Source organism: Aquila chrysaetos, chromosome 5 (genome assembly GCF_900496995.4).
Source record: "Aquila chrysaetos chrysaetos chromosome 5, bAquChr1.4, whole genome shotgun sequence".
Classification (NCBI taxonomy): Eukaryota; Metazoa; Chordata; class Aves; order Accipitriformes; family Accipitridae; genus Aquila; species Aquila chrysaetos.
The window spans coordinates 66,553,454-66,568,001 of NC_044008.1; the positions used below are offsets into that span (position 1 = coordinate 66,553,454).

Sequence of the window (14,548 nt, forward strand, 5' to 3'; positions counted from 1 at the left end):
GCTATCCAAAAATATATGGCATTCAATTATTATAACCATCGTAGCTATCGATGCTGAAAGCTAAAGCTTAAAAAAATATCAAGTACTAAAAACTTGTGATAAAACATCAATTGACAACACTGATGTAATTAATTTACTACTGGCAAAAAACCCAGCACCAGCAGAAACCCTCACAAGCGTCAGGAGTCACCTTTGGAAGAACGGGAAACGTCAAAGAAAGAAGTCTGCTCTCTGCTTCCATGTGCGTAGTTATTCATGGGGGGTATATACCCATAAGAGACACAGCCAGGACAGAGGAATAGTGGCTTTTAGCTGCTGCCACTCGGAATCAAGGTCCCAGTAGCAAGTCTTCTCCGAGCAGCCATCCTGAGACAACTTTGTGACATAGAAAAAAATCACTTACAAACCTCACCCTACCGCAGCCTCCTACCCAAACAACACAGACATGAAGTACTAGTGAGAAATGGCTACCGCACAGCACGGGTGCTCTGCAACAGCTGGTGCCCCAAATGCGGGGTACCCACTGGCTGCCATCGAGAGCCTGGAGCTGGAGAGGCTCCCCGTTACAGAGGGGGGCTCCCCCCACCCTCCCTTGCCCCCAGCCTGGAGCAGCTGGCAGCCCCGCCAGGCACTGTCGTGCAAGGGGCCATATCCACCTCGCCCTGAGCAGGTCTAGCAAAGTACCACCAGCTGTGCCCAGTTAAGCTCTTCCACGCAGCCAGCCTTACTCTACAGCATTTCACACCTCTCCTCTACCAACGCGCCAGTTTCTCTCCTCTTTTTTAAGACCGTTAAAGCCACGCAACTTAAGGAAACGTCGACACTCTTACTCAGGCTGCAGCCACAGGCCTAGCCACCATCTTGAATGCGGGCACGGAGCCGACATCTTGGGTGAGGCTCTTCCTTTTCCACTCGCACGTAAAGGCCCAGTGGACGGGGGGAGGAGGGGGCTAGGAGGGAAGGTTTATTTATCCGCTTCTCTGCCCTCACCCAAAATGGCCGCTGCCGCATCCGATCCTCCTTGAGGCGGGCGTGGCGCCGGCGCGGCCCAGCGGTCGCTCTGGCCGCGCTCTATGGTTGAGGGCGGCGGGGCTGCCGGAAGCGGAGGCGCCCGGGCGTCCCATTGAAAGCGCCTCCATGCCGCCGTGCTGCTGCGCGCGCTGGGCAGGTATCGCCGGCGCGGGCGGGGGGTGGCTGCCGGGCTGAAGGGGCGCCGGCCCGCCCCGGGGCGGGCTGAGGTTCAGCCCGCCGGCGGGCTCTGTCAGGGGGAGAGCGTGTCGGGGGGCCCGGGCGCGGCGAGCCGGAGCCCCTGCGGAGGTCCGCGCCGCGCCGCCCCTCAGGGAGCCGCCGGCTGCTCCTGCCGAGCCCCGCCGGCTGCGCTGGGCCGCCCGCGCTCGGAAGCGCGCCTGAGGAGCGGGCCGCGGCGTCGGGAGGGAGCGATTCCCCCCGTCGGCCTGGCAGGGCTGCGGCGGGGGCCGCTACGGGCGAGTCCCAGCTCAAGCTGTGGTGTTACCCACACCGGGGCGGCGGCGGCGGGCAGAGAAGCCGAGGTCTGTTTTGGCTGTGGCAGCACGCTCCAGATCCTTTCCCCAACTGGGTGCCCAGCGAGGGGGAGACCGGTTAAGTGCATGGGTCTCGCTGCGGGGAGGCAGGTGCGGGATTGGGAGGCAAAGAAAATTCAGACTGGTGCACGGTCCTGGCTTGATCGATGTTGGTGGTGAAGCTTTCAAGGTGCTTGCTTAGATAGCTTTTGCTAGCTCACCCTCCATCGAGAGCTTGGAGGAAGTATATGGATGTTTATTTTGGCGCTGAAGATCAGCGTAATGTCAAACCCAACAAATTCAAGCAAAATTAGCAGCCCAAAAATACCCCTCTTTCTCGGTAATTGTAAAATTGTCATAGTAAAACTATTGTGTTCACTTAAAGGCACGTTTATGACTTATGTTATTAAGCGTAACTTTAAGAAGCTGCTTTGGTGCTTTTTGTTCCCTGAGGCACGGACCTATCTTGCAAGTAGCTGCCTCCGGGAGAGACGATGCTATTGACTTTGAGTGTCCAACATTAAGCCAATACTGGCATTTGCACGATTGGACTTTACTGAATGAATATGGGGGGGGCAGATATCAAAGTTCCATTAATGGGTTTAACTGGTACGCACGTGGGTTGTGTTTTAAGTAGGGTGTGTTGTTTGTGAAATACGGCCAGATTTCTGCAGTCATTTTTATGTAATTGATAACTTGTTGATATTTTTTTAGGTTGCAGGCAGGAGAAGGCTTTGTACATGCAGAAATATTTTCCAATATATTGAGAGCAACTCACAGGAGTCATTTGAAAATTAAAATTTGATGCTTGACATCCGGAGGAGATAGTGTCTTATGCATAAGTGGTTTTGTCTCTTTTGGTTTCAGATTCTCTCAGAAGTGTTGCTAAGAGATTAAAATCAAAGTCATGTGTGCTATTTATTTAACTGAAAAGATGGCTAAATCTGCTTTATTAAATGGAAGAATAAAAAAAAAAAATCCCCTGGAGCTTTGGATCTAAACTAGCCAGTTGGCACGGAATTGCGGGAGTGTCGTGTAGTATCTAAGAACAGCAAGATGACTAAAGGACTAAAAATCACATGCTTTTCTGTAAGAATCTGGGTGTGCTTGGGCCTGCTCTCTACGCATATTTCATGGTTATTCAAAACCTGTTGAATGTTGGCATTCTTTTGGAAACCTGTTATCATGGGCAGCTAACAACAGCTTAATGCCAACCTCCTACGAACTGGTTCTGTGGGTGGAAGAGTATGCTATTTAATGATTAAAGTACCCAGTCAATAGAAGGAGTTGGTGTTTGTTGTCTTCAACAGTAAATGAGCTGTTTAATGCTCCTGCAGTCTCCAGAATGCATCACAGAAATTCAGCTTTATCACACCAATCAGAAAAGTAGATACCCTTTTAGAACACCTTTTGAGGAAGCCTGCTTAAAACCCACTACCTTAAGTGGTATGAAGGTTGTAACAAAAAACCCGAGCAAAATAGAAGAAATCTGTGATTAAGGCCAATGTATAATCTGCTAACATTATGACATGATGCTTACTTAGCACATGCTTTCATTTTCTATTGACTTTTACTGGATTGTGGTCTTTGTAATAATAACAAGCATCTCTACCAATTTGCATAAGAGAAGCAGTAAGCAGCCTGTCCTTTCTCTAGTGACAATCCTGAACAGATCAGATGGGTCCTCATGCCTCTTGCATCTCGAATCAGTCTTTATGCTTGCGCTGATAGTATTAGGGTAAGATTGTTTTTTGTACTGGAGCTCACAATCATGCCAGAATTAAACCAATTTTATGCTGTAAATAGTGAAAACTTGCTGAAAATGCTGCATGGGATCGCCCGGCTCTTCCTGTTTTTAATTAGTACCTGTGTTTTTAATCTTTACTGTTAATTTCTGTCTAGGCTGAAGGCATGGCCTTGTTGAGGAGAAACAAGCCTACTTGTTGGAAACTCCTGGTTTTATTCCTGAGTTGGCTTGAATGATGGGAATGCCATATATGGCAGCATGTGGCCCTGGCACTGCTAGGCTGAGGCTGTAACCCTTGTCGGTCTGTCATCAGGGATGAGAAACCTGATGTCTCTATTGCAGAAGGCTGCATTGTCCTGCTTCAGCTGCCAGGCTAGTCCATCGTGGCAGCCTTTGCAGTTAGCAGGTAAAAGGCTATCAAAGAACTTTCCATTGCTCTTGCTGTTTTATTTGTTTGAAATGCTGCATGAATTGGCAACAACATTGTTCCAGGTTCTTGCTTTTCACATTGTCTTCTGGAATCTGGTTGTGATAGAAAGGAAGAGACTTTTACCCCCAAAATGAGAAGTTTCTCGAAGAGTTCAGATTCCTGTTGTTGTACAGGTCTCCACATGACAGTTTTTCTTTGCAGTTTTTCTAAGTGTGCATATTGCTCTTGTGAAAAAAAGACTATGTTCTTATCCTGGACATCTTTTATAGTGTAGATTAAGACTTGGTTAGTCCTGAAAAATGCTAGGAGGGGAGAATGTTGAAGACAACAATGATTTTAAATTCTTACTTATCTGGTTTTTTGTCCAGTGACATTTCATGAGTCAGACTGGGTTGTTGGGAGTTTCTTCTGAAGATGTACATGTTGGTTGAAAACCGCACAAGTTCCCATCTTCATCTGAAGAGGTCACCTGGCATCCGATCTTGGTCTCTCTTTGTTGGTAAGACCATAATATTCCTCAGTTTATTTCAGAACTTGCTTTAAGGGAAGGGGGTCACAGAATAAATTCCTGAAAGAGCCTCTAATGAGAGATGCCTGTCTTTCAGGCAGTCTTCTTTCAAAAAGAGGAATCCTCATGCTTTGAACTTCTCCTTTAGCATAGCCACTAAATGAGTCTGAAGTCTCCTCCTCAGCATGGTAGTTTCACTGTGAGACTGATAATTTTTCAGTCTTTTACCTGCAGAACCTCAGAGGCTCATGGACAGAGAATTTTAAGGGACTCCTGAAACATCAAGAAAAGAAAGTTTATTATATGCCATATACTAATATAAATGTGAAGGTTCTGAAGGGGATGCATACTTACACTGAAAAACATCAAGGTTTTCAGAAATGGAAAAATCTGCAGTGGAGCAATGCTGGGGTTAGATCTTGCGTGTGGTTGACAGTGAACTCTTAACGGCACTGTGTGTATGAAATAGGAAGTCATACAGGATGTTCTGAAAGGCATCTGGTTTTAAACACTAAATATGCAGGGGAAAAAAAAAAATGGAGTGGTGCTTCTTAGGACCACACTGAGAGAGCTGGTGGGGAAAATGTGGCATATCCTGCTTTCCAGCTGAGTAGATCCCATTGCAGTAACACTACAACGTTGTCATTGCTTTCATTGATGTCATCTTGTCAGACTCTCATTGAGACAAGATCTTTGCAGTTGCAGCAGCACTCTGGGGCATGAGGAACTCTTTCGCTGCTTCCTCCTCAATGGGAGAAAGGGAGCTGGCAGCTTCTGACACAACTTTATCGCAGAAGCTTTCTTCTGGCTCCACAAAGCACTTAGAGGGAAAAATAACTGTTGTAGTGTTTATGGTATCATGCTCAAAGTTGTACTGTGCTTGAGAGGAAGTATGGTGTAATGGTTAGATTGAGAGTCCCTCTGAAGTTCTGTTGCTGATTCTGTCATGACCTTTTATTTCTGACCTCAGCCTCTCTGCTTTTAGTGTCTTTGCAGAATGGGAGTTTTTTTATACTGAGTTCAGAGAAAAAAAAACCTGAATCTTTCATATAGTGATCAATGTTGCAATCGCACTTGTCCCTTTTTTGAAAAGTGATGAACTTTTGAATATTCATGTTTTCCATCAGGGGATTTTAGATGGTTTGAGCTGCTTGTTTGTCCTAATTCTCTCCCTTCTCATCCTAGGAATAGCCTCCATAGGTTTGGCTGCTGCTTATTATAGTGCAGGTAATGGCCTATCATTTGTTTTGAAGAATTGTTTATTTCCTGTCAATCTGTTTTTCATGCTGATGACTCTTCTCTGCAGCTTCTGTCTGGCCTTACAAAGGCAGTATAGGTACCTGTCACACTTTGTGGCGTGAATGTTAAAATCCAATAATAATTGTTGCCTGCGTATGACTTACTGTGCTTTAATGCTTTATTTCTTACTCAGCCTCCCTTTCCATTTGCAAGAGCATTTTTAATAATGATATTTAGTACTGTGTGGCATTTTGTAGTTTCAGTGTGTTTTATAAATGTGATTAGCTGGTCATCACAGCTCTCCTGGGAAGATATGTAATGATTGTTTGCCACCATAATGAAATGATTACCTTGCCTTTGATGGAAGGGCTCTGTTTCTCTGGAAACTGTTAAATCATCACTAGCAGAGATTACTCATAAAGACACCTTTAGAGAACAGACAGCTACTGCTGCTTCCTGCCCCCCCACAATAGAGCAGACTGCACCAAATGCCAGCTATCCTTCCACCTATGGAATTTATCCTGCAGGCTGTCCTGTGATTCTCCTGGTGCATCCTGTTAACATAAAATTTTAAAACTTAATAGTGTGTAGGAATATGCTATCACTATAATCAATGTATTTTTATTTAAAGAGCAAAGTCCAGTGAAAGCTGCTTGATACAACAGCTGTATCAGCCTTTTTTTCTTAAGACATTGCAAGAAAGTTTTCTGAAACAATACTGAGCACAGTTCTACTCTGCCTTCAGTAAAAGCCTGAGTAAGCAAATTGCTTAGGCTGCTATATGTAAACATTTCCAGGACATAAAATGCAAATGTTTGTTTGTCGACAGGGCCAACTGCTTCCTTTTATGAAGAAACATGTTTGCTTCAGTGAATTTCCATTTTCCCTTGTCCTCTGCAGCACAAATATTTGGTGGTTGACAGCAAGTTGAGTGTTTTGTGGATGCCTTGTAAGATGCCTTTGCTTTTAGAGAAGAGAAAGATCTGTAGTGATGTTAACAACCTTGCCAATAATTCATATGCTTATAATTCTGCACGGTTTGGAGCCCAGTGTAGATGGCATCTTTGAAAAATACATGAAGAGTTTCTGTATTTTTATCCTGGGAGAGAGCTGTAAAATAGGTTGCATTACAACTAAAGGCAAAAATGTTGCATCAGAGAAACCTTTTTCCTTTTGTTGCCTTTAAAGGGAGCATGTTGCTTTTAAAACTAACTGTTTGAATACCAGAGAACGAAAAAAAAAAACACCTGAATTTGTGCATTTTTTGCATTGTTCAGACAGCTTGGCATGGAAGCTCTTCTATATGGCTGGGTGTTTCTTTGTGGCAGCACAGAATCTGGAGCAGTGGGAGGTAAGATGCTGAACTCGGGAAATGGGGTCGTGTGAGTTTAGAAACAGTTGGCAGATGCTGATTCCAGCAGCCCCATGAACTTGCTCAGTCCAAACAGACAAGTTATGCTTTTGGTATTGAGGAAACCCTTTGGGGTTGCTGTGCTAAGAGTAGAGTTAGGGCAATAATTCTTTCACTACACAAGCATCAAAATGTGAAGCTAAACCTAAGAGTGCTTTTTAAGGGGAGACTTGCCCCAAAATGTTTTGTGGCCTTTTCTTCCTCTTACATAAGAGGGAGAAAGAATAGCACATTCAGCTGCTACAACATGATTTTGTACTTAACTGTTCCAGCTAATGACAGAAGGACCATTAAATAGAGTAGCTCTAACCTTCCAGGCTACTCAGCTGTTTTCCATTGGGAAAACAAATGGTGTTTGTGAAGCTGGTTTATAATCTTGTGGATGTTGATTTGTTGAGTTGGACTGAGAGCAATAACCCATTATATAGGCTTGTCACCTTACTGACCTGAGTTGTTATTAGAATAAGCAACCCACACATATGAGACATCCTCTTTTTATTGACTGGCAGGGGTATTTTAAATGTAGTGTAAGCCTGGCCCATATAGCAGCACAACACTGAAATTTTGGTGGAGTTAGTGACTGTGTTAGTGAAAAGTGTAACTAGAACTTACGTTCACTGTATACTTATACTGTAGGCCAAATGCATACACCAAAAGTGAAAATTACAGGAGCTCCAAGTTAGTGTTCAAATTTGATTCCAGGCAAAATTTTTATTACATAAGGAATGTGGAAAGAGGGGTAATGAAGCCAGCTTTAACTTCCTTCTAGAAGGAATGCCGGAGATATGGTAAAGTCTCTGTTAAAGCCAAGAGCAAGATTATGATTTTCACAGTCTAGTAATAGAGAAATGTCCCTAAAATAGCTATGTATTTTTCTTTGTTAGCAAGATTATTTTCCTGTGTAACTATTTTACTTTGAAGCATAGCTACTGATGGTGTTTTTAAGAAAATCTTGGTTTTTATTTTTCAATTTTACAGGAAGCTGTATTTGATAAGAGCAAGGGAACAGTCTGCCTGAAAACATTCAATCTTTACAAAAAAATACTGACCTTCTCAAAAGGAGGCAATGAACAAGGTGAGAAAGCAGTATCTGTGGTAGCAAATGTGGTGAGCAGACAGAAGAAATGCATATATGCCCATTTAATAAACTTCTCTGGAGTTCTGTACTTAAATTACTCACATATGTTTCCAGATCTGTTTTGTTCCCAAGCAGCAGATGCAATAATCTGCCTCTCAGGACCCAAATGTTTTTTCAGGTTAGGGTGCTGAATGCATCTTCTAGTTATTTTAATCCAAGGTAACTAGGCTTACACAATGCTTTCCATAATGGTCTTAGCCATTCCTTTGGGATGTTAATGTGCAGGTTTACATTTCCCTTGGATAGCCTGCTTTGCAGGTAGGACTGGTGGAAAAACTTAAATTTTGGATCAAGGAGTTGAGATTTCTGTAATCTAATCTGGTTTTGGTGGCAGGCAAATCTTCAGATATATGCAAGCAGGCATGTTTTATCCTGCAGATACACAATACGCATTTAAAACAGCATATTCAGTAGGCTTAGCTTAATGCAGTATCTTGTTTCTTTTGAGCTTCCTCTCAGAGTAACAGAAGCTGAAGTATAGTATGTGACTTGGTTGAGTCACTGTGAGACAGGAGCTCCATTGCAGACTAAAGTAGGATCCTTTCCAATGTCAGATTTTTTTATTCTGCTTGCTAGTCTAAATCAAACCAACTGTCAATATGCTTAGAAAAATGACAAAATTTGGAATGTCCTTAAGCTGAATTGGTTTTTAGACAGTTCATTTTGGAGATGGAAGATAAGAGATGTGGAGAGAAGGATGTTTAATATTTCTGAACTTTTCTTTAGGGTATGTTTATATGTTGGGGAGCTGAGCACATCTCGTCCTGAGAGGTTATTTGGTAGTATCTCTTTCAAGTACTGTTAATGTGGGGATGCAGAGATCAGCAGATGTTCTGAACAGTTAAATCTTTCAGTATTTGCTCAATCTCAGTAAACTTAACACCTCTTTACCTACTCTGTACAGAAAAATAGTTAAAACTGTCATTAAAGTAAGTGGGAAACATAAGTAATAAACTAGCGGTCCCCAGTTCCTGGGAGGCAGTGTAGCTTGTTTATTAGGCCCTATACCAGCTAATATGTGCTGTAGTCTCTCCTTGTTTATTTTGCCTGAATAGCTCAGCGATTGTTTGCTATTGCAGGACTGCCCTGGTTGTATGGGTTCAGAGCAATAGTACTCAAGAGCACAGAGTCCCAGTCATGCAAGTCACTAGTAGCAGTGCTGAAAGTTTACTGTAATGCTAATAGACTGCTTTGTTTCCACATCTGTTTACAGTAGTGGCTCTATTGAATGAGATCCGAGATGTGAACGTGGAAGAGGAGACTGTGCGATATTTTGGGAAGGGTTACCTGGTTGTGCTACGATTTGTCACTGGATTTTCACACCCACTGACTCAGAGTGTGGTGTTGGGCTGTAGAAGGTGCAGTGTGGATTTTTTTTTTTAATTAGAATGTGTAAGGTGGGAAATACCAGTCACATGGGACAGTAATTGCCAACTATTGAGACTCCATCTTAGCTCCATTTTCATACTTGCTGATATGACCCTGTGTTAATTCAGTTTAACTTTTTTAAATGCTTTCAGTTGTGGGTATTTTGGTAACACCATCTCCCATCAGAAGACTGATCATATTTAGATATCTAAGATCCCTTTTGTGCTGCATGTCTGCTGTGGTTACCTTCACTAGCTCAGCTGTACAGTGGCACAGGGGATTAAATCTATTTTGCAAACATTTGGTGTATTTATCAGTTAACAGAGGATTTATTTTAAGCATTAATAATAAGGAATCTTGCAGCAGGGACTGTGGGAAAAGGATTGATTTGTTGTGATGTGGAAGTAACAGCTTGCCTTGAGATGCCTGCACAAGTGGGATGCTGTCAGTCATACTCTATGCCGTATGTTGACTGGTCCTTCAAGCAGTTATTCTCAAGAATTAGCAGCCTGTTGTTGTCTTGTGGACACCACAGTTCCTCTAACTCTTACATTGCTGCTTCTTTTCCACAGTGATGTGCAGGCAATTGCCAAACTCATTACTAGTTTTCTGGAACTGGACAGAGTAGAGAGCCAACAAGATCTCTCTCAGAGCAGCGAAACAGAGGCTAGTGATGCGGATGACCCACAGTATTAATAGTCATCATGAGCTGAAGAAAGCAGAGGCTTTCAAACATCTGGAAAATATACTGATTGTTCTTCAGAAAAAGAAATTCCTCACAATCTTAGCCTGGGCATTTCTCTACAACGGGAGGAATCTGTCTTGGGGCACTTTTTTAGTGCTAAACTGCTTCAAGATCCATGCTTCCAGTATTGCTGTTGTAGAGTCCAAAGCAAATTCTGTTTTATTTGTTCCTTTGCCTCAGTTCATGCATGTGGACACTACTTGTCAGCTCATCAAACTTGTCTAGGAATAGTTATTTATTAATTCATGGGTTTGAAGTCATTTATTGCTTTCCCATTAATGAAGTGGAGATACAGATGTAAACTTGCACTTATTGCAAACATCTGCTGCAGGTACAGTATATGAAATGTAGAAGAGCTGAATTTGTAACTCATAACACAATGCTTTGAAGGTTTTTCTTGAAATGTTATAAATGACTGAATATATTGCTAAATTGGGTTTAAGCAGCTTAATATATGCAATTAGGTGATGCTGAATAGTGGCACTTTTATATTCTCTACTACTGACTTGCCATTAGATACCAGTGGAAATTAAAGTTTGAGTGACTGTCTCAGAACTGGAACCATCAGGTTGATCAGCTTGTTACACTGTCTTACTTGTCTTGGACTTGCCAAGGAGCCATAAATAGTAAACAAAAAATGATCACGTTGACAATTCAACACCTTTGTGATGTTCTAGCTTAATCCTGTTCTGCTTAACTTCTGGGCATAGACTACCCCAAGATAGAATAACCTTTTTGTAGATGTCAACATTTACTATTTTAACTGTGTATTTAGAAAAGAAGAAAAGCACGTGTTTCTTTAGGTAGGGAAAAAACTAATGTCAGACAACATGGTAGCCTGGATTTATTTAGTATTTCCTCACTTGAAATGATACCGAAGTGCTAAATAATAATTTTTTTTAAGATAGCTGGGATAGATCCAATGTTTGACTTGCAGACATGTTTTACTCCAGGTGTGTACTGTCTTTGTTCTGACCAATGGTTTCACAAATAGTTAAAATATGAATTTTCCAAGATATTTTTTGAAGTAAAAGCTACCTCTGTTAGTCAACATGTTCTGTCTAGAACTAAACTTCATCATGCCTATATCGACATGTCAGTATAAGAAAAAAGTTGTAAAGAGCTGAAAGTTCCTCCAACAAGTTCCTGCTTGTATTAAAGTTCACTAGGTTTAATTTAGGAATTGTATGGTCTTAAGACCTGAATTAGAAAATATTTACACAGTTACTTCTAGGACATCTGAACAGGGTACAAGGTAACTGTGTGGTCTGCTTTCATATTTGGCCAGCAGCAAATGTCTTCTGGCAGCGGTTTCTTCAGGACTGAAAAGAACCTGCATTCTTGTTTCAAAGCACTCTACCTCTACAGAGTACAAAGCTATGAAAAGATTTTGGCAGAAGCTGTGTCCTGTTGTGTGTTCCAGCTATATCTGAAACTAAGCACATGCTTATCTGACCAAAGAACAGGTTGTACCAAGATTTTACTTCCAGCTGTTTAGACCTAGTATGTGAGCTGTGAGACAAAGATGCTCTTACTGTCAGTTTGAAAGGGTAACCAAACTGTAACAGGGAGATAGCTGTTGATGCAGCTTGACTGCAGCACAGAAGTGGGTCTGTTTCTATTAAATAAGAAAAGAAACTTGTAATCACATCAGCTATCAAAGCAGACATCTGCCAGTAGACATGCTTGGGAAGTCCTCTGAGTTGGTGGGCTAATTGTGTGGCTTTCAATCTCTCTACCCCACGTCACTGGAATTGGGAAGCTGCTATGTACAAATGTGGGAAAATTAGGTTGCAGGCAATTAGCTAAATTTGGCCTTTATTCTGAAGCACAGCTGTAAGCTAAGAATAATCATCAAACCTGTTTAAAAAAAATATTGCGGTGTGTAACACTTTGGAGAGTTCTTCATTTAAATCCACTGTAATATGTACCCTAGGTGACACTCATTTTAGAGAGAGGAGAATGAGATTGGGAATTGGGAGAACTCTTTTTTTAACCCTACTGTGTAAAATGAGAGTGTTGAGTGTTCTAAGGACTTCTAGTAAGAAATACTGAAAAAACTAGAGTATTTAATGGTACAAAGTAAGCAGAAGGGCTCAACCTGCAGATAACTGTTGCTTCATAGCAAAGATATTAAGAGGGAGTATGTGGTACGGATGTGCATTGCACTTACAGTCTGAGCCCATGGATTTGACCGTGGATGAAATGGACAAAACTACCTGCATTCCATTTTAGCCATACTGGGCTTCTTTTGTATTTCCATGAGAGCTAACATTCTGTGGAAGACACAAACCACACTGTGGTTTTCCAGTCAAAAATCAGCTTTAGAAAGGTACGTCTATTGATCTAACCCTACACTGCATCATGTGCCCTGCTTCTGCTGACCTCTTTTGTACGTCTAGCTGGCTGTACATTCTTGATGTTAGTAATGTGTATGCTTATGGACTATGCAATATCATTATACAAAGACTAAATGTAAGGAAAATTGAGAATCCCTAGAAAGAGGAATGACCTATAGTAAGATATAGCTTGGAATACATTCTGTGGAATAAGTTGCATTTTGAGTTGATGTCCAATGATCGTAAATTTTAAGATGTTCTGTAGTGTCCCGCCTCACACCTCAGTATCCTACTGATGGTAGACAGGAGAGGATGACTGCTGGCATGCACTGTGTGTCTAGCAGGAGTATTTTGACGACTCAGTCTTTCACTTGGGACAGCTGATATAATGCTCTCCTGCGCCATTTCCATTTTGCATTTGGCAGCTCTGTCGCCATACAAACTAGAACAGTTTCAAATGGGAACCCTAGTTCTGTAGACTGAGCTGATGTGAAGGGGGACCAAGTAGGTTCTTCAGATGCTGTGGGTTCTGCCTGTGGGCCGTATGTTGGGCACTGCTGACTGATGCATACAACTGGAAGCTTGTGATACTGATCGACAGTGCTGGTAAAGAATGTCTTAACTTGGTAATTGGATGCCATACATGAACATGTATCACAGGCTGATGTGTATTTCTCTTGATCTAAGTTTTGAGCTTCCTCTTCTTCAAAAACTTTGTCTCTTGTACTTGGGAGACAGATCAAGATTTTCATGTTTTGCAGTAACTGTGTGCATGGAAAATTAACTTGCAAATTGCTGTTAACATGGATTTGGTTACAGCGATGTCTGTGGACTCCTCAATGTGATGCAGCTTGAAGAAACTTTTAGAACAGCAGGTGCTAACTCAGGAGAGGTTCTGTTCTTCCCTCTTTCCACTAGTCCTCTCTCTGATACTCTTTTCCTGCCACTTTTCACCATTTTACTGAAGGCTTTTTTGAATGGTTTTCCTCACTTCTCTTGGGCCTAGCATGTTGAAAGGCCCAGTAAAAGTAACCTTATGTGTCCCTGATGTAAAGTGGCTTGTACTAAAAGGAATGATGTGAAAGACTAGTTTTGGTTAGGAAATTAGATACTCCTAGAAGAGTATTACAGATGTATTTGTTAAGGTTTTTGCATCTCAGGCTGTCTAGTAACTTGAGACTAGACAGCTGTAGTTTGACTTACAAGTGATTTGAAAACCTGCATAAAAGACCTTAAGTTAGCTCTAACCCCCCTGCTCCATAAAGCCAACACTTTCTATTATGTCCTTTTAATATAACTGTATCATAAGTGCCATTTGGCAGATGCTTCAGCTTAAACTTGAGTAGCACATCTGAAGTTACTTCTGTGTATGTGGCTGGATGGGATCATAGCCTTAGCTGTCATACTCAACAAAAGCAAGGCTGTGTGATGTACAAAGGGAGAAAATTGCATCATCTAAGCTATAATCTAGTATTCTGATATTTCACAAAATGAGATATTCCAGTAACTAGAATCAATTGTGCAAGTCTCGAAGAAAATCCAAATATTTATACCATATAGCTGAGACTTGACTCTTGTGCTATATTTATGAAGTTACACAGATACCAAAAACTACTCTGGCTTACATAGTAAAGAGCGCTAGTTCTGACACTGTAGTAGATTGCTGAGAGGCAAAAGTCCTTCTGGAAAATGTTTAGAAATTGCTTTTCTACTTTTAAATTGCAAGTAGAATTTCAGCAAGGCCTTGTATATTGTCTTTTTAAAAAAGAGGTCCAATTGATAAAATCAATTTTGATAACTTGTTTTGTGTCATTGTAGTCTTTTTCTATTGTTTTTAATTAAAATGTATTAAAATATTGATGGCTGTCTAAATCACTTGGCACAGACCTACTGAAGGAGTTAACGGGGGGGGAGGAGAGAATACAGGAAGCCCAAATACCTAGCTCCTTACTGACCTTGCTTGCACTTTTACAGCAGTCCAGCTTTCAATTTCATACAACCTAATATAACCAACTCTCCATGGGTGAATATATTTACGTTTTCCCCCCTTTAAACCAAACCAACATGCCACATGCAAAACAA

At 41.7% G+C, this 14,548-nt stretch overlaps 1 protein-coding gene across 6 annotated transcripts in view; it reads left to right on the forward strand.

Annotated features, from left to right (window-relative positions):
• The window catches only part of LOC115341316 (cytochrome b-245 chaperone 1), a 19,310-nt gene extending 5,046 nt beyond the window's left edge, over window positions 1-14,264 (forward strand). Inside the window, exons 1-8 of one of the 6 annotated variants that reach the window (XM_030014044.2) lie at window positions 855-1,168; window positions 3,444-3,694; window positions 4,087-4,217; window positions 5,412-5,453; window positions 6,743-6,816; window positions 7,855-7,951; window positions 9,228-9,372; window positions 9,955-14,264. In XM_030014044.2, the coding sequence (XP_029869904.1) occupies window positions 4,133-4,217; window positions 5,412-5,453; window positions 6,743-6,816; window positions 7,855-7,951; window positions 9,228-9,372; window positions 9,955-10,078 (567 nt within the window). In that variant the 5' untranslated portion in view covers window positions 855-1,168; window positions 3,444-3,694; window positions 4,087-4,132 and the 3' untranslated portion in view covers window positions 10,079-14,264. Of the gene's footprint in view, window positions 1-850; window positions 1,169-3,443; window positions 3,695-3,919; window positions 4,004-4,086; window positions 4,218-5,411; window positions 5,454-6,742; window positions 6,817-7,854; window positions 7,952-9,227; window positions 9,373-9,954 lie in introns of those variants that run through there. The other 5 variants (XM_030014045.2, XM_030014042.2, XM_030014041.2 and 2 more) reach the window with 5 other exon arrangements.
• The last annotated feature ends 284 nt before the right edge of the window (window positions 14,265-14,548 follow it).